The sequence below is a fragment of the Chaetomium tenue genome (genome assembly GCF_020726465.1).
Source record: "Chaetomium tenue strain MPI-SDFR-AT-0079 chromosome Unknown F5144scaffold_3, whole genome shotgun sequence".
Classification (NCBI taxonomy): Eukaryota; Fungi; Ascomycota; class Sordariomycetes; order Sordariales; family Chaetomiaceae; genus Chaetomium; species Chaetomium tenue.
Window position 1 is genome coordinate 887,087 of NW_027117331.1, and position 18,099 is coordinate 905,185.

The 18,099-nt window shown below is 57.3% G+C and overlaps 5 protein-coding genes across 5 annotated transcripts; 4 read left to right on the forward strand and 1 right to left on the reverse strand.

Moving 5' to 3' along the window:
• The first annotated feature begins 57 nt into the window (after window positions 1-57).
• F5144DRAFT_619510 (cAMP phosphodiesterases class-II-domain-containing protein) lies at window positions 58-3,821 on the forward strand. Its single transcript, XM_066791974.1, has 3 exons — window positions 58-633; window positions 1,362-2,752; window positions 3,452-3,821. Exons 1-3 carry the CDS (start codon window positions 532-534, stop codon window positions 3,465-3,467), a joined length of 1,509 nt encoding a protein of 502 aa, XP_066644343.1. The 5' UTR covers window positions 58-531; the 3' UTR covers window positions 3,468-3,821.
• Window positions 3,822-4,097: 276 nt separating this feature from the next.
• On the reverse strand, window positions 4,098-5,513 carry F5144DRAFT_486553 (uncharacterized protein; the record flags this gene model as incomplete). The annotated part of the gene is made up of 3 exons (XM_066785555.1): window positions 4,098-4,241; window positions 4,309-5,145; window positions 5,442-5,513. 3 exons carry the CDS (start codon window positions 5,511-5,513, stop codon window positions 4,098-4,100), a joined length of 1,053 nt encoding a protein of 350 aa, XP_066644344.1.
• Window positions 5,514-6,065: 552 nt separating this feature from the next.
• F5144DRAFT_600826 (concanavalin A-like lectin/glucanase domain-containing protein) lies at window positions 6,066-6,725 on the forward strand (the record flags this gene model as incomplete). The annotated part of the gene is made up of 1 exon (XM_066791097.1): window positions 6,066-6,725. The coding sequence occupies one exon, from the start codon at window positions 6,066-6,068 to the stop codon at window positions 6,723-6,725; it is 660 nt and encodes a 219-aa protein (XP_066644345.1).
• A 2,188-nt stretch (window positions 6,726-8,913) lies between these two features.
• On the forward strand, window positions 8,914-10,967 carry F5144DRAFT_591339 (uncharacterized protein; the record flags this gene model as incomplete). The annotated part of the gene is made up of 2 exons (XM_066790260.1): window positions 8,914-9,175; window positions 9,370-10,967. 2 exons carry the CDS (start codon window positions 8,914-8,916, stop codon window positions 10,965-10,967), a joined length of 1,860 nt encoding a protein of 619 aa, XP_066644346.1.
• Window positions 10,968-12,015: 1,048 nt separating this feature from the next.
• Window positions 12,016-18,054, forward strand: F5144DRAFT_619513 (uncharacterized protein; the record flags this gene model as incomplete). Its single annotated transcript, XM_066791975.1, has 6 exons — window positions 12,016-12,609; window positions 12,673-13,595; window positions 13,637-13,743; window positions 13,818-14,523; window positions 15,193-15,387; window positions 16,096-18,054. The coding sequence occupies 6 exons, from the start codon at window positions 12,016-12,018 to the stop codon at window positions 17,885-17,887; spliced, it is 4,317 nt and encodes a 1,438-aa protein (XP_066644347.1). The 3' UTR covers window positions 17,888-18,054.
• Window positions 18,055-18,099: the final 45 nt, after the last annotated feature.

The following is an 18,099-nucleotide window of genomic DNA, read 5'->3' on the forward strand; positions in this document are numbered from 1 at the left end:
ACTGACCCGGAATGCGGCCTCTCGATACGTACCTATATAGAACAAGCAAATTCCCCAGAACAAGTTGCCGCGTAACTACATGACCAGTTAGTTATCTCGCTCCATCTCCCTGCTATCGACCCAAGCCCCGGACACCGACATCAACAAGGCCATTCATTCATTCATCCATTCATTTATTGAGCGCGGCTCAAAACGGTCATTTGTCGGTACCGCACACATCCCGGCTTCCCTGCAGTGTGTGCAGGGTGACCCTGCATTCCCGTTCGTCGGCCAGACTCGAGGCTGAGCCCCCATCGGATTCCTGCTTCGGCCCCTTTCGTTTCGATAACGGAATCTCACAGATCTGACCGCATCCCCTACCAAGTTACACGGCAGCATCATCCAGCTCGCTTGTCGTGAGACCACAGCTACCCGCCATTAGGAATCGCTGCGGAACTACCTCCCGTCAGCGCCGCCCAGTATTGGGGGGCCCCAACCAGTTATCGTCATCCCCGTTTCCGACAATTCTGTTAGCGAAAAAAAGGCTGTGTGATGGGAGGAGGCTCCAACGGAGCAGCGCTTGGCGCGGCGACCGCTGCTGCTGCGACAAGCGAGGCGGCCGGCGATGCGCCTGCGCTGCAGGTCATTGTCTTGGTGAGTTAACACTTTTGCATCTCACGGGCTCACATCTACCTACCCCAAGTCCTTCATTTCGACGACTCAGGCCGCTGCTCAATGTTTGAGTAATGGCACCTTCCCTTCTCCGCAGCCAGTGCTAGCCGAGAATACCCCCTATTAATTCAAGCGTTGGCCGTGGAATTGGTGCTGGCGACACCGTCAACCCGGGTGGTGGAGCCGACCCGGAGCCGGCAATGTCCGGCCAGCATCGATGCCCGGTGCCGGTACCCAGGGCCGCGCTAGGCCCGGAATCCCGCGTGTCTTTCTTTTTCCTTGCTTTTTTAGACTCCCCATTTCTTTGTTAGCTTCCCTCCGACGGACTACATGAAACAAAGCGATTCCCTAAACCGAAGCGCGGCGTTCATGGAGCGTCTCGGAACACCACCCGCCGCTACTTTGTCTCTCCGGGGCCCTGGGCCGAGATAACGCCTGCAAAGGTTTCCTTGTTCTTCCCGCGGCTGGGCAGTTCCCGAGAAGCAAACTCCAGATCCCACTTTCCGTACCAAGCTTCCAAGTTGAAGTTGTAGAACAAAGGCTCTGCCGGGCCGAGACACGGCAGTCGTCATCTTTACCGTCAGACCGGTTACCCAGAAAGTGGCTTCGGTACCTACCCAGAGTTGGGTCGCTTCGAAACCGGCAGGCTTTCTCAGACTTGAAACAACCCTCATAATGTGCTTATTGCAACTTGACTAACCTATCCCCAGGGCGCTGGTGGAGGACCCTTAGAAAATAATGTGACCGCCTTTCTTGTGCGTTCGGTTGCGACAGGCTGGGCCAGAGGCTCGCTTGTCGCTGTCGACGCCGGCGTCCATCTCAGTGCCATAAAAACGATTTTAGAGGAAACACAGCCGGCCAGCTTGGGGCAGCCCGATGGCCCGCCACTCCCTCATACCCTCACCACAGGCCCCTTCGCCGGGCTCGAGGTTCACAATACCACAGCAGAGGCGAACGCTGCACAAATTCACAAAAGTTTGATAGAAACCTATCTAATCACCCACCCTCATCTCGACCACATCGCCGGCTTTGTCGTAAACACGGCCGGCTTACCGGGCACTCGACCCAAGCGCGTGGCGGGACTGCCGAGCACCATCACTGCTCTTAAGACACACATCTTTAACAACGTTATATGGCCAAACCTCAGCGACGAAAACAATGGCGCCGGGTTAGTAACCTACATGCGTCTAGTTGAGGGTGGCTCCCCCGCCCTTGGCGAGGGGGAAGGGAAGGGCTATCTTGAGGTTTGCGGCGGTCTCGCCGTCAAAGTATGGAGCGTCAGTCACGGTCACTGCATCGAAAGGCACAGCCATCGCGGCAGCAGCAGTACCCGCCACGGCAGCTTCGACGCCTCGTCAACAGGGCTTGGGCCCGTGCAGAGCATGCCGTCTCCTGCTCGCAACCTCCCACCGCACACATCCTTACCCACCAACATTGGCGCTATCCTGCAGCAGCACGAACGCCTCCAGGCTTCTTCCGGTGGAAGACGCGGCAGTTCCTTTTCGGGGGCGCCGCCGGTTGACGAGTCGGTCTGTGTTTACGACAGCTCGGTCTATTTCATTCGAGACATATCCACAGGGCGCGAGATTCTCATCTTTGGCGACGTCGAGCCGGACAGCATCAGTTTATCACCACGCAACAGGCAGGTCTGGCAGGAAGCGGCACCCAAGATTGCCGCTGGAAAACTCTCTGCCATCTTCATCGAGTGCAGCTACGACGACTCACGGAGCGTGGAACGTCTGTTCGGCCATCTCACACCACGATTCATCTACGAGGAGATGACCGCCCTCGCCGAGGAGGTTGTCGCCGCGCGGCAAGCCAACAAAAGGGCCAGCAGCACTAGCGGCGGCGAAAAGAAGCGCAAGCGCGTCGTCAGCGACGCGGCCTCCCAAGCCAAGCGCAAAAGCACCTCGCAGCCAGGAACCCCCCGCCACATCGACACCCCCCTCTCCCCACGCAGCCTCGACCCCCGCCGCGGCGTCGACTCCACCACCAGCTCCGTGTCGCGCGCCTCAAGCTTCGACCACACCCAGGACCTCTTCCTCCCCAAAACCCTCAACCCGCTCCCCGCCCACCCCCTCCGCAGCGCCATCACCTCCGAGTCCAGCCCCCGATCCATCAGCAGCGGGGACGATCAACAACACCCGCCACCACCACCACCCCCACCAATACACCCCGACCACCTCCCCGCCCTATCCCCCCTCACCATCCCCACCCCCCACATACCAACACAACAAGACCAAGAACCGCCAGAGGCTCCCACATCCGTCCCCCTCCTTTCCGCTGTTCCACCGTCGTCGTCGCCGTCGTCGTCCTCCTCACTACGTAATGCCCTGCGCGGCTTGAAGGTTGTTGTCATGCACGTCAAGGAGACCATGGTGGACGGGCCGCCGCCGGGTGAGGTCATACTGGAGGAGCTGCGGGAGCATGAGAGGGGGGGGAGGCTGGGGGTGGAGTTTGTGGTTAGTCGGAAGGGGGAGGGGTATTATTTTTAGGGGTTTGTTTGTTTCTCTGTGTCAGTTTTGGTGGTTGGGTTTGGTGCTTGTCTTGGTTTTTTTTTCGCTTTTTTGGGTGTAGGTTGTGTTTGATACTGAGGTGGCGGTTGGGGGTGGTGGCCGGGGTTAAGGATACCCGGGGGTTGTTTACATTCTGGCGTTGCGAGCGGAATGGTGGCAGTGATGGTTTGTGTGACATGATAGGGGGGAACATATAGACGGGTGAGGTTATATAGGATCGCCTTTGGAGGGATTCGAGTTGTTGAGTTGGGTTTGTATACCTACCTATGTGGGACGCGTAATAGGTGGGTGTATGTATAGGCAATTTGCGAAGTTTAGGGCTGTGAAATTGGATGCGGACCTTAGGACATAGCAATAGGGGAGATACATTGTACGGGGAAGTGAAGATTGCGAGGTCAAGAAAGAAAACAAAAATTGAATCAGGAATGGAAGCCGAAGGGAGCAGGCGTGGATAAATGAGTTCAAGGATGGGTTAACATTCGAAGCCCAGAGATAGCCTGCTCGTATCCAAAAATGCCAGCGACTATTTAATGCACTTTTAGGGAGAGTAAGGAACAACTGAAACATGGGGCGTGGTGTAATTGACAGCACAATCAGTAAGTGGATGGCTTACAGTTTGGTAAACACTTGCAATAGCAACGCGGTTACCCTCGTAGTTCGCTCTCCCTCTTGCTGGTAAGTACTCTGAGTTCGAAACCTTGCAGTGCATGTTTCCTTAGTTTCGAAACGCTCCTTTTTACTTTTTATTCTAGCACCTTTGAGGCACTTCTTGGGGAAACAAGAGGAAGCCATGATTTTACCGCCTGAGGAACTGCAGTTCAGGGTCCTTGAATAAGCCATCACACATTATTGCCGTTGTCTATTTCTATTTCTACGGATTTGAAACACGGCCAACCAGTACTACGACTCGACCTTTCCGCATCTTAACCTTCAGTTGGGAACATGTTTCTTCTCCAGCTTCTTCGCACCCTCCATACCACCCAGATCCTTCTCAAAGTCCGGCCTTGGTAGCTCATATGCTTCCGTCTGCCGGCCATATGTGATCCCCCCCAACCTGCTGATCGGCTTCAACACCTGCAACACACATATTAAGTAAGCATCACTCCATATCTCTCACAACCCAAGACTTCTTCAAACTCACCTTCGTATCAATAAGATTCCTCTCCTCATTCACCGCATCCTCCCTCGCCCAGAACCTAGTCCCCTCAATAACCGCCAACGTAGCCGTCACCTTCCCCGGCGTCGCCCTACTCTCAAACTCCCTCACACTCTCCAACTTCCCCTCAATTGAAAACACCGCCTCCTTCACCCTTGCACACCCCACCGTCTCACAATCATACACCGGCGTCAACCCGCTCACATCCCACTCACTGACCCCATACGGCGCATTAATACTGGTACTATTCGCCGCCTCGACAAACCCCTCCCCGACCATATTAATCACGCACTCCCCGCGCTCGTGCAGGTTGCGCAGCGAGTCCTTGGCGCGGCCGGCCTCCAGCGCCGACGCGAACCCCACCACGAACAGCGGCGGGTCGTGCCCGATCACCTGGAAGTAACTGAACACGGCGAGGTTGGTGGTCGCGCCGTCGGCGGAGCGGGTGGACAGGAAGGCGATGGGCCGCGGGATGATGGCCGAGATGAGGAGCTTGTAGTTGAAGCCTGCCGGGCGGTCCGCTTCGTACGGGTCGATCGAGATGTGCTTTTTGGTGGCGTCCTCTGGGGGGGTGGTGGAGTTGGCGCCGGAGCCGAATTGCCAGGTGGGGGAGGGGGTTTGCGTGTAGGTGAGTGTGGTGGAGGGGTCGAAGGGGGGGCGGGAGGCTTCGACTTTCTTGAAGTCGGGGTGGGGGTTGCGCTGGATCGACTTCTCCCACGCCGCGGTCTTTTCGGCTGCCATTTTGGCGGTGTTGTTGAGGGGGCGTTTGCTGGTGTAGAATTTGGGGTTGGTGATGGGGTTGGACTTGAGACCTAGAAGTTTCTTAATTTGCTTCATATGTGAAGTTGGGGAGGGCGTCAAGTAAATATTTGGTGATAAGAGTGCCCCCGGCAGTAGAAGCGAAGGCCGAAGGTGGGGGAGGGGCAACCCGGCGAGAGCGCTTGCCGTCGGGTAACGGATTGCGGAACGGCTGCCGGCTGTGGGCTCGGGTTAGCAAGACCCGTTTCAACGGCACCATGAAAAAAGATAATTGGAGAATGGAGTCTTGCTTGACTCAAGACCAGCATTCCTCAGCCACCAATGCAGCAACCTCCGAAACACTCGGCCTTTCCCCGAACCCACCGGGCCGGGGTGGACGCAGGATATGCCAAGCCCGGACTCCCAACCGGCATCAACTGCCGCTCGTGCATGGTTGGAACTTCGTCATCATACGGAAAGATCCGGCGCCGCTAGGATCGGGCATTTAAAAGTCAAAAACAAGCACTTCTTGGTCAGATTAGCGATGGAAATGTTGGAGTGAAGGATTGCTTTTGAATGAATAAGTAAATTGATACCTCGTGAGTCGTAACCAGGGTCAACAATGACACCACACCCTGAAGAATATACTCGCCTTGTGAATTAAAAATGGCCTAGGACATGTGTAGGTAGTTTACCATGTACTGGAATTGCTCCAAGTTTTCCTGAAGCTCTCCATCTCGCGGCGGATGGACAGTTTCCGGACATCGGGCTTTACCCCAAGGCGGTAGGGGGTTGTTCTCGAATAGATTAACCAGCAGTGAAGCAGCATGCCATCACCCCTTAACGCCCCAAATCTTCCTCGAATAAGATGCAGATCTTTATAGCCGGCCTCCCGGTATGGCGACCTGTTATATAACGTGCTTCCCATAACACCCCATTGCCCTCACAGATTCTTTCACGACTCGCGTTTGATCAGGCAGCCGAGTCCCTCAAACCCAACCACAATGGCGACCCTCGCAACCTACCTCGCAGCCCTGCTGCTGGCCCCCTCCCTCCCCGCCGCCCTAGCCAAGCACATCATGATCCCCAACACGTCCTTCAACTCCCAATCCGACTTCGACACCGACTGGAACTACCTCTACCCCTGGGGCAGCGACCACAACGGCGCGGCGCGCATGGCCAAGTCCCAAGCTACCCTCTCCAACGGCGTGCTCACCCTCACGGCGCGGCGCGCCAACGGCGAGAAACCGGCCTCCCACGGCGGCCAGCAGATCGCCATCCGCTACCTCTCCGGGGCGGTGCACGCCAAGGAGCACTTCAATGTGTCGCCGGGCGGCGGGTACGACTTTGCGGGCGAGTTCCGCGCCACCACGGCCCGGGGCACCTGGCCGGCGTTTTGGTTGACTGCCGTTGAGGGCTGGCCGCCTGAGGTGGATATGGCGGAGTGGAAGGGTAGCGGCAAGATCTCGTTTAATACGTTTAATACGTCGTCGCAGGTCAGGGCGCGCGATGTGGCGTATCCGAGTCCGGGGGAGTTTCATAAGATTCTGTGTGAGGTGAGGGATGTGAATGGGAAGGATGTGAGCGTGCGGTTCTCGATGGATGGGCAGGTGGTTGAGACGCAGTATGGGCGGGGGTTCGTAGGGAAGGCTATGTATCTGTGAGTTTTTCTTTTTGCTTGTTTGTTATTAGTTTGATCGGACGAGGCATGAGGGTATGCTTGAGGATGAGAAGCTGACGATGACGGTAGCATCATCAACCTCCAGATGGAAGGCTCCTCGGGGTCACCGGGACCAGAATCGGGTGAGTTTGGGTCCCTGGAAACAGAACTTGAGCAACACATTGCTGATAGCCCATTCTTCGAGACAGACACACTATTCCAAGCGCGAAATCTTGAAATATGGAGTTACAATCCATGAAGGTGGGTGCCGTTGAGCGAGGCTCCCGGCTCACTCTCTAAGTTGCTGTTCCTAGTGTAGTTGGATAGAAACCGAACCGGTTGCTGAAGGATAGCCATGCAACTATACGCCAAGTTACTCCTTTGGCGAGAGTAGTTGTGGTCCAAGAGAGCTGCGATAGCACCCGTCAACTACATGCCGCACTGCATGCCGCACTAGTCAGTTTCATGGTTGAACGAGCCGAGTCGGCTCGACCCGATCATTCCATGACCACCACGTTGTTCTTGTGAGCCGTGCCTCAACCGTGGCACAAAGCCCTTTTTCACTTCTTACTCAGAACTTTCCTGAATTGCCCGTCCCGCGGCGTGCCAGACCCAGCCAGAACCATCAGATCATTTCCGGCAATGCTCAGCCTCGACAGCGACCGACTTTTGCTCAAGCGATGCGATCCATCCGTGTGACGTGACACTCGACGGGGCCGCAGTTCCGAACAGCCCCGCAGCGCAAAATTTGCGATGGATAATGACATTTGGGGGCCAGATTGGTGTCGCTCAGCACCCGCTCTGCCGCTGTCGAAAAGAAGTTGACTTTTCTCCAAACTTTTTGTTGGCTGGCACCGGCATTCTTCCAGATTCGATCAAAAACCCAGGGCTTCTGCACCACAACCCAACTTGCCTGTTCTGGTTGCAGATGCGAGGAAAAGTGAAACAAACCTTGGCGGTGCGCGGACCAGTTCACCAATCACCAACCGCTCCTTGACGCCATGCGCCTCAGGCTAGCGCGCTAATTATGGAGCAGGCGAAGTCGAATTGGGAAGCACTGGTGGAAGCCAGTGCAGGTGGGCTGCGCGAGCAATGGCAACGGACGGTCAACCAAGAAAGTTTGATGTGGTCGTCGACAATGGAATGTTTTGACAATCCGATCGCTGCATAAAAAGATGATTATCGCGCAATCGCATCAGATCCAGTCCTGCGTACGTATCTTGACCTCGATGTTGAGGAGTGGTTTCGCCTAGCTCACGCACAAGACGAAAGAGGAATGCGCAATTGTGGTTTTGGTCCTGGGCTGGGTTAACGAGTTAGTGCGGGGGCCGAAAAGAGGCCGAGAGATGGCGACAGAGTGCCTGACACGGGCAATGCAACGCCAGCCAGACACATCCACATCTTCAACTCGACGCCACCCCCAGACGCGATTGCACGAATAGCCGCCAGAGCCACCGAGCATTGAACGCAGGGCTGACTCTACAAGTAGTACAAGTAGTTAACTAGCGGATTTGGCACCGAGGACGGGGCAGACCGCAGCATCGCCGCATCGCCGCGGCGCAGAAACGCAGTGCAGAAACGCAGGAGAGCCAAAGCTGCATGAGGAGTGCCGTCGACGAAAGAGGGCGACCCATCGACCGGCAGGGGAATGGCACCTATAGGGCAGAAAAGATGCTTTGCCGTTGCTGCGCATGAGATCGAGGGCTGGACAACCGGCTAGTCGGCTTTGCTGGGACGGTGTTGGATGGAGACAAGGGAGACAAGGGAGACAAGGGAGACAAGGGAGACAAGCATGCATGGGTCCCAGGATGGGCGTTCATGCAGGAGCGGGTCTCGGGGTCTCTCGAGTACCAACACCGAACACCAAAGGGGCGCTCCAGCTGTTCGTCTGGCTGTCCAATCCCGGCCCCCGGCCCCCCTTCAGCCCATCGCCCTCCTCTTCCCGCACCGCGCCCGTTCGCACCAGGCTCGCCAGGGACTGCGCATCGCTGGAGCTTTTGTTCCATTGACCCCGTCGATCCACTCATCCCGCGTGCCAGACAGTTCTGCCGCTCACACTTCCATCCCAACCGTTTCGTTGTTTGTCCTGTGTCTCATCTGAAGTCCTGAACAACTCACACCATCTGTGATGGTCTGGAGCGAGTCCATGTCTCCCTGAGACGAAATCCCGCCTCTCTCGCTCTGCCGCGGCTATGGCGACGGCGAAACGAACGGCTACTGTGACTCTGCGGAACAGCCGGCGCCGCCAGACCCTACCCATCGCTTCCCTAGCCATCCCGAGTCTGCTGACGAGCGCCGCCGGAGTCGCGAGCGCAAACTGTGAAGCCGAGTTTTCGTTTCCAACGCCAGAACTCACCCTTCACCACCTCGACACCATCAACATCACCTACCGTTCCAACCTCGCCCATCCCACACTGTCGTGTTGGTGCGGCGCGACCGGGCGGGCAACACAGAGTCAGTGCCGTTCCTTTCCTCCACCTTCTGGGTCGCCAAGTTGCACTCGAACCCACCCAGTCTCCTCCTGCCGCAGCACTCTCTCTCTCCTTATCTCGCAAGCGAGCGGCTCGCCGCTGCTGGCCATCATTCATTGCGTGCTTCCGCAAACATTCCTCAAAAGCAATCGCACTAACTGACCCTCCCCTTTCTAGAGTTCAGAGACAACAATGTCGATCCGTTCAACGGGAGCGCCACCGTTACTCTAACGTTTTTGTCCGACGATCCTTGTTGGTTCGAGCTCGGCTCCCTTGCTGGTGACTGCCGACAGACCAGCGAGACGTTTGTCCTGTCTGCCGACCAGCGCAACACGGACGATTATTCGGCCAACGACGCGCCAAAGCCGTCCCGCCTACAGCCCTTCTCGACGACACCCCCCTTGGCAGCTCGCACTGCCGCCGACGTGGACTCCAAGAAGCCTGACGCTCGGGAAGAAAGCTTTAGCACAGGAGCCAAAGCAGCCCTAGGGGTCGGAGTCGCGCTCATCTGCATCGCCATCGGTGCCATGGCGTCCTTTTTGTACTTTAGGCGCCGGCGCCGCACACCAGATGCTGAAGTATCCGGCACCATGTTCGACCACGGCCGCCGGGGGAGGAAAGGGGCGGAGAAGAAGCGGGGGGGTGCCTTGTCAGAAACGTCTGGGAGTTCGGATGAGCCGCTCTGCCCCATACAACCAGTATTCGACGGCTTCCCTGGCTCGATGGGCTACGAAGACGTACGCTCACTCCATTCTGCTTCGCAAACACACTCTACCCACTCGCACTCCCCCACGACGACACAGTCGCCCACCCACTCGCAGTCCGGCGGATTCTGGACGCACGAGCGCAGCATCGAACGAGAGGAGCTTACAGCGGCGCGGCTCAAGTCTCAACTTCAACCCTCAGCGCCGACGGTCGTATCGTATGGCCCCAATCCCGTCACACCCACCCTCACACCCCGAATTACCCCGCGACTGAACATCCACCCGGTCACTACCCCAATAACCCCCGGCGGCATCGAACAACTACCGGGCCACGTACCCATGATGCCCCTCCCCTCTTCCGAGTACGCCGACTACTCCAACTACAGCATCCCGCCCCCAGCACCTCTCCCCATGTCCACGCCCACGCCCGACTCCAAGCCCTCCCCGCCGCGCCAACAAGCCGCCATCCCCATCGTCGTCTCTTACGGTCCCAACCGGGTAACCCCCACCCCGCTCGTCGTATCCCCGACCGTCCCACCCGACGAGTCCATCGTCAACCGACGCATCCAAGAAGCCTCCTCCGCCTCGGCCGGCTCGCACGAGCGGCAATTCTCGTGGGAGGCCGACTCCCCCCTGCTCGGAGCGTCCATGGGCCCGCTCCCGCCGTACGCGACGACCGAGGATTTCGAGGCCATGGAGAAGGGCGCGGTCCGCAAGCTGGCCGAGCCCCAGGCCCAGGCCGAGCTGCCCCCCACCAAGGACGGCTTCTACCACTACACCTCGGATATCGTCGAGTACGAACTGCCCGGTGCTGCGCTCCAGCACGCGCCCCAGCTGCCGTTCCGGCCGTATCAGCCGCATGGGGCGTATAACGGTGGTGGTGCGAGTGGAAGTGGAAGTGGGCCGCATCAGGGGCGGGAGATTGATGAGCAGAAGTTTTTGTTGGATGATGTGGAGATTATGAGGTTGAGGGAGGCGAAGGCGAGGGCAAGGGCCGCCAATGCGAGGCGCGAGAGGAGGGAGGGGGATGGGGATGTGGAAGAGTTTGATCTGGGTGAGGGAGCGAGGTGACGTTGGTGATGGGTCGTGGACCGTTTTTGGAGAGGTATCTTCACACACACACACTCTTCTGCAACCCCCTTTTTTACCTAATACCTACTACTACTACTACTACTACTACTACTACTACTACCGACCTACGAGCATGGAATGGAGGAGGATGGATCTGACAGGGAGGCAAAAGTCAACACGGCACCGCGGCATGGAACGGGTCGGGATATACCTGGACTGACTGGAAAGAGGTGGAGCATTATACCATTGGCACGGCGTTGGGGATTTCTGCGAGCTACATTTTAACTACCTATACAACTGGTGACGCTTTTCTCCGGACGGCAATGGTCTGGATTTTGGATAGTGCTTCACTCAAAAGAACTTTACAAGTCTTCAACTGTTCTCTTGGAACCCTCTCTACCGCAACTGAGCCCTTCCGTGAAGATATACCATGACCTTAACCAAGAATTAAATGAGTAACTGGGGAAATATTGGACAGCACTCCAACCATTCAATCTACGTAGTAAGAGATCTCCCATTGCATCTTAAAAAGGTACGTACACCTACCTCACCTCCTGCCCTGTTCGGCGGGCGGCTTCGGCCCGCATGTTCGTAGATGGAAGAAATGCCTGTACGAAGGAATCGGTACGAAGGAGCCGAGGTGGAGGAGCCGATATGAAGGAGCCGGTATGACGGAGCTGGTATGGATGTATGTATGGATGAAGGATGCCGCAAGGGTGTCATTCCAACGAGGCAGGGCTGAAGGAGGAGCCCCCAGCACCTGTATGTAATAAATTCCATCTGCAATCCAACCGGTCCACAGGCGATCAATCGACCCCACAGCGGGCATCTCGGCCGCCAAACCCACCGAACAACCCACTAGCTGCCAAACCAGGCCCCTTCACCGCCCGGCAGAAAAAGTTCCAGCGGCCTCTACATCCCCCAAAAAAAATCACCCTACCATTCCCTTCAAGCCAGCTTTGCGACTTGCAAAACCACCACAAAAACCACACCCCAACCCCACCGGCATTGTACTAACAACCACAGCCGTGCAATTGCTCCCCCCAAGATGGCGCCCTCACAAAAGCGCAAGTCGCTCCCCGACGACGACTTCATCCACACCATCTCGGACAACGACGAGCCCGACATTCTCGAGGAAGAAGAAGCTGTTCTTGCCGCTCGGCCGAGTAAGAAGGCTAAGACGGCCGCCGCGGGGGCGGTGAAGGGGAAGAAGAATAAGAAGGAGAAGAAGGGGAAGAAGGGAAACAAGACCGCCGCGGGTGGTGAGGATGGGGATGAACAAGAAGAAGAGGAGGAGGAGGTGACTGGTCTGTGGGGTGCCAATGATGCGGATGATGGGGCGATGGACTCGGACTTTGAGTTTGTGGCGGGCGGTGGGGGTGAGGATGGGCTGAGCGGGTTTGATGAGGAGGGGTGGGGGTTTGAGAATGCGAAGAAGGGTGTGGTGGGTGCTGGTGGTGCTGCTGGGCAGGAGGTGAAGAGTGGGGTGGATCTGGATGAGATTATTCGGAGGCGGAGGGAGAAGAAGAAGGAGAAGGGGGCGGATAAGGTGGAGGAGGAGGAGGTGGAGGTTGAGGATATGGGGGAGGTGGGTTTGGATTTGGATGATGAGGTGCTGGCTGAGGATGGGTTTGGGATGGGGGTCGGGTCTGATGTCGATGAGGAGGAGGAGGAGAAGGGCGATGAAGAACCAGAAGATGAGGAGATGGGAGATGGCGAGGGAAGTGCGGGCGAGGAAGGGCAGGAAGGCGAAGATGACGATGAGGCCGCGTCGGACAATGATTCCGTGGCTACGCCTGTGCAACATCCCGACGACGAAGCCTCCGAGGACGACGACGAAGAAGACGCCGAAGAGGAGGCGAGGCGAAAGGAGTTCTTCGCCGCCCCAGAGGAGACCGAAAATGTTGGCAAGAAGGGCGGGTTGTCCTCATTCCAAGGGATGTCGCTGTCAAGGCCTATTCTCAGGGGTCTCACTTCAGTTGGCTTCACAAAACCGACCCCTATTCAGGCCAAGACGATCCCGATTGCGTTGATGGGCAAGGACGTTGTTGGTGGCGCTGTCACGGGTTCCGGCAAGACGGCCGCCTTCGTGGTCCCTATTCTGGAACGGCTGCTGTACCGACCGAAGAAAGTACCAACCACACGAGTTGTGGTCCTGACGCCCACCCGTGAATTGGCGATCCAGTGTCACTCCGTGGCTACCAAACTGGCCAGCCACACCGACATCAAGTTCTGTCTTGCTGTTGGTGGTCTCAGCTTGAAGGTCCAAGAGGGCGAGCTGCGCCTAAGACCGGATGTGGTCATTGCCACGCCTGGTCGTTTCATCGATCACATGCGGAACTCGGCGAGCTTTGCTGTTGAGACGGTCGAGATTTTGGTACTCGATGAGGCCGACAGAATGCTCGAGGACGGTTTCGCGGACGAGTTGAACGAGATCCTGACGACGCTGCCCAAGTCACGCCAGACGATGCTGTTCTCCGCCACCATGACGTCGACAGTCGACAAACTGATTAGGGTCGGCCTCAACAAGCCCGCTCGGATTATGGTTGACTCCCAGAAGCAAACTGCCGTTACCCTAGCGCAGGAGTTTGTGCGGCTGCGGCCGGGTCGCGAGGAGAAGCGCATGGGGTATTTGGCCCATATCTGCAAGACGCTGTACCACGAACGAGTCATTATCTTCTTCAGACAGAAGAGGACTGCTCACCGGACCCGTATTATCTTCGGCTTGCTGGGACTTTCGAGCACAGAGCTTCACGGAAGCATGAACCAGGCTCAGGTATGGCCCCTGCTCCTCTCACCAACGGCGACACCATGATGCTAACAAATTCTAGCGCATTGCCAGCGTCGAAGCGTTCAGGGACGGCAAAGTAAACTATCTGCTTGCCACTGATCTTGCGTCCCGTGGTTTGGATATCAAGGGAATCGATACCGTCATCAACTACGAAGCACCGCAATCTCTGGACATTTACGTCCATCGTGTCGGTCGTACGGCTCGTGCTGGTCGTAGCGGTGTTGCCATCACATTGGCGGCGGAACCGGACCGCAAGGTCGTGAAGGCTGCTGTCAGGGCTGGCAAAACGCAAGGCGCCAAGATCATCAGCCGAGTCATTGACCCAGCGGATGCGGATAAGTGGCAGGATCAGATTGATGAGATGGACGATGAGATTGACGAGATCCTGCAGGAGGAGAAGGAGGAGAAACAGCTGGCTCAGATCGAGATGCAGGTCAAGAAGGGCGAGAACCTGATCAAGCACGAAGAGGAGATCCACGCGCGACCGAAGAGGACATGGTTCGAGACACAAGAGGACAAGAAGAAAGCCAAGGAGCTTGGGCGGGCCGAGCTCAACGGCGTCCGAGACGCGATGAAGAAGAAGGGCGCGGGCAGACTCAGCAACAAAGACAAGAAGAAGCTCGACTCCAAGGCAGAGAGGAGCGAGAGCAAGTCGACTGGGTGGAAAAAGGGGCGGGCGGAGAGAGACGGAAAGGGGGCGGTGCTGAATCTGAAGAAAGTCACGAAGCCCAAGACAAAAGCGCCAGCAGGGCGGAAGGGGAGGAGGTAATCGTTAGTGATATCCAGATAGTACAGATTACACGTGTATTGTATTGTTTCGTGCCGAAGTTTGGCCAGTTGCATTGTTCCTTTCGAGGCTGTATTCGAGTCCATAACCACACCCTGTATGTATCACTCGCCCCCCCAGTCAGCGTTAGCGGGTGACGTAAGGCATAGCCAGGGGCAAGAACTGGGGAACAGCTTTGCGCATTCCTAGTTCAGACGCAAAATAATCCTAGGAGCTTACTTTCAAGTTTTCTCTTATGATCAATTGTTTGCTTCAAATCTTCCACATTGGCGCCTACCTAATCCAAGATATCAGGTAAGGTAGACACGAGGTTTACAATTGGAATCCAGCCAAGCTCGCCAGCAATCCTTCAAGCACATCCCAACCTTTCTCTCCCCACCAAAGCTAAACCGAACTCACCTCTCGAAAAACCAAAAACTACCACCACACCCTCCCCTCCCTCCCCGGGGGAACAAACAAACCTCAACATCAACAGTGGCTCCCCTCAAACCACCACCCCTACCCCCCCACCTCCGACCCAAGCGCCTCCCCCTCTCAGCAGCACGCGCGACGAACCCCCATTTCCCACACCACCCACGACCGCAGCAACAACAACCACAACCCCCAAACCCCCACCCGCGCCCTCTCCCGCACCACCACCACTACAGCGCCCCCTCCTCCTCCCTCCTCGGCGCCCTCTTCCCGCAGCGCTACCGCGACCGCCTGCTGCGCTTCCGCCTCGACACCCTCCCGCGCTACAAGCGCGGCCTGCAGAGCCGCATCTACCGCTTTATTGTCGAGCGCCAGCGGCGCAGGCGCGAGCGTAGGGACAGGAATAGAGTTGCGGTTGTTGCTGGGGCTGGGTTGGTGAAGGGCCGTTGGCGTTGGCTTGGCCAGAGGCTTGGGCAGGGTAATAAGGGGGTGGTGTCAGCTGGGAAAGAAGGGTCCGGTTCCTCTGCGGAGCGCAGCGGCGGGGCAGCGCCTGCGCTGGGAGGTCGCGCCGCGCGCACGGCGATGCAGAGTCAATATGGCGGCGGCGGTGGGAGCGGCGGTGGTGGGTATGGGTATAGTGCGTACGGGTCGTACGGGACGGGGCTTGGGTCGGGGGCTTCCACGCCGCCTGGTGAGCGAGGGTCGCGGCGGAAGAAGCTCGCTGCGGTGGCGGGGAGTGTATACCGTGCGGGGGTGGCCGCCGCGAGCGAGTTGAAGGAGCAGTATAATAATACGAGGATTAGGGGGGTGGATATGACGGGCGCGCAGGTTTCGATTCCGGGGGCGTTTCCGGAGGTTTCCATTATCACGAAGGGACATGAGCAGATGGTGCTGTTTCCGACGTATGCGAAGAAGCATGTGAGGGAGTTTGGTGAGCGCGGCGGGCTGCCGCCGGGACAGTCGTTCCAGGCTGCGAACGCGGCGCAGATGGGCGTGAGTGAGGAAGACTATTGGAAACAGGAGTGGGCGAGGGCGGAGGATGAAAAGGCCGTGGTGGATGTGGATGTGAGGGGGTGGATTTACATGCCCAGCAAGGGCCCGATGACCCGACGGAACCGTATGCTGGTCGGTCTCGCGAGGAGGCTGAGTGGGATTCCGGCGCCTACGGTACAATCCGATTCTGCTGAGAGCTCTCACGAACAGTACGAAGAGATGAAGGAAGAGCAAAGAATTGCACGGGAGGCTCAAGAGATCGAGAAACGCGGGCAAGACGAGAAAGAGGTCGCAAACAGAGGAGGATACAGCGAGGCTCCGGGCGGTCTGAAAGGAAGCAACCCCATTTCTAGGTCAGCGCCAACGTCACCTACCTTATCAGGGAGGACACCCACGATGTCGCAGACGGACATGACAGAAGCCGAACTCGCAGTGGCCAACGCGAATCTCATGGCCCGCCTCGGACCTTTCATGACAACGCCATTAGTGCAACTCCCTATCACCATATTCTTCTACAACGAGGAACAGTCACGGTCTCACACGGTCATGACCGACGATTCCGGACACTTCAACACCCGCGTTGCCCTCGAATTTGTTCCAACGGATGTCAGAGTCATTGCGAACGAGAGCATTTCGACCACAAAGCCTGTCGAGATCACCGGCTCCAAAGGAGTCAGCCTGATCAGCGACGTCGACGACACGATCAAGCACTCCAACATCTCGATGGGCGCCCGCGAGATTTTCAGAAACGCTTTGGTGCGCGACCTGGCCGACTTGACGGTCGACGGGGTCAGGGAATGGTACCACACGATGCACGATATGGGCGTCAAGATGCATTACTGTTCCAACAGCCCGTGGCAGCTATACCCGGTCCTAGCCACCTTTCTCCACACAGCCGGTTTGCCCCAGGGGTCGATGCACCTGAAACACTATAGCGGTATGCTTCAGGGTATTTTTGAACCGGTTGCGGAGCGAAAGAAGGGGACACTGGAGGCCATTATCAGGGATTTCCCGGAACGGAAGTTCATACTCGTTGGCGATAGCGGGGAGGCAGACTTGGAGGTTTATACCGAGCTTGCCGTGGCCAACCCCGGCCGCATCCTGGCGGTCTTCGTCCGCGATGTCACCACTCCAGAGCAAACAGGGTTTTTCGATTCCTCGTACAGCATAGATTCGGGGCAACGGAACAGACAGGGAAGCAGTAGAGCCCGGCCAGGGGCACAGTCAGCCAGTGACGAGCTTGAGAGGAGGCCACAACTACCTCCCCGGGCGACAGCCCCGCCCGCCAGCTCAGGGCCGATCATGGGAACGCTCATCGACTTTGACGAACCCGAACCGACAAGTTCGTCTAGAACTGGGAGTCTCCAGGACCTAGCAAATCTCAGCACTCCGAGCTCCGATACGCCATCACGGAAACCACCGCCACGGCGGCCAGTCAAACCGGCTGCGTTACGGAGCACACCCTCCGATGCCAGCACCAACAGCCAACGAAGTACCCCTACTGGGCCTGATATTAGCCCAGGGCTACCCCTCCGGCCACGTACCTCTGCCGGCACATCTCCAATCACTTCAAAACCAACACCGCCACCGCCACCACCACCCCGCCGCCGGGGGACTGCCCCGATGGTACAGAACCCACAGAACCCGCGCAGTAGCGGCTATCTCAACTCGGACGTGCCGGAAATGGAGCCACTCCCGAACGTGTCTGGCGGATACCCAACTAGCATCTCCGAAACAGCGACACCGCCAAACGGCGCGGCGGCAACAGCGGCTGTCAACAAGAAGGTGGCTTTATGGTTGCAGAGGCTGGCAATGGCCCACGAGACACTCGATAAGCAAGGGGTGAAGTTGTATACTTGGAGGAAAGGCGACGACGTCATTGCTGAGGCTGAGGGTATTGTGAGAGATGCGATGAGGATAATGGACTTTGATAAATGAGGACTGTGGTATCAAGAGGGGGGGTAAGGGGTAACTCAGGCGGGGGGGGGTACGTTGGGACGGATGGAATACACGCATATACCACGGGGGTAGATAGGTGTTATTAAGAGGATAAGACTCGAGTGTATGGGCTTCAAATTAGTGCCATTCCATTCCTTCAAGAGTCATTGCAGCGCAAAGAATTATTCACATGGGCATTCAGTAGCAATGCT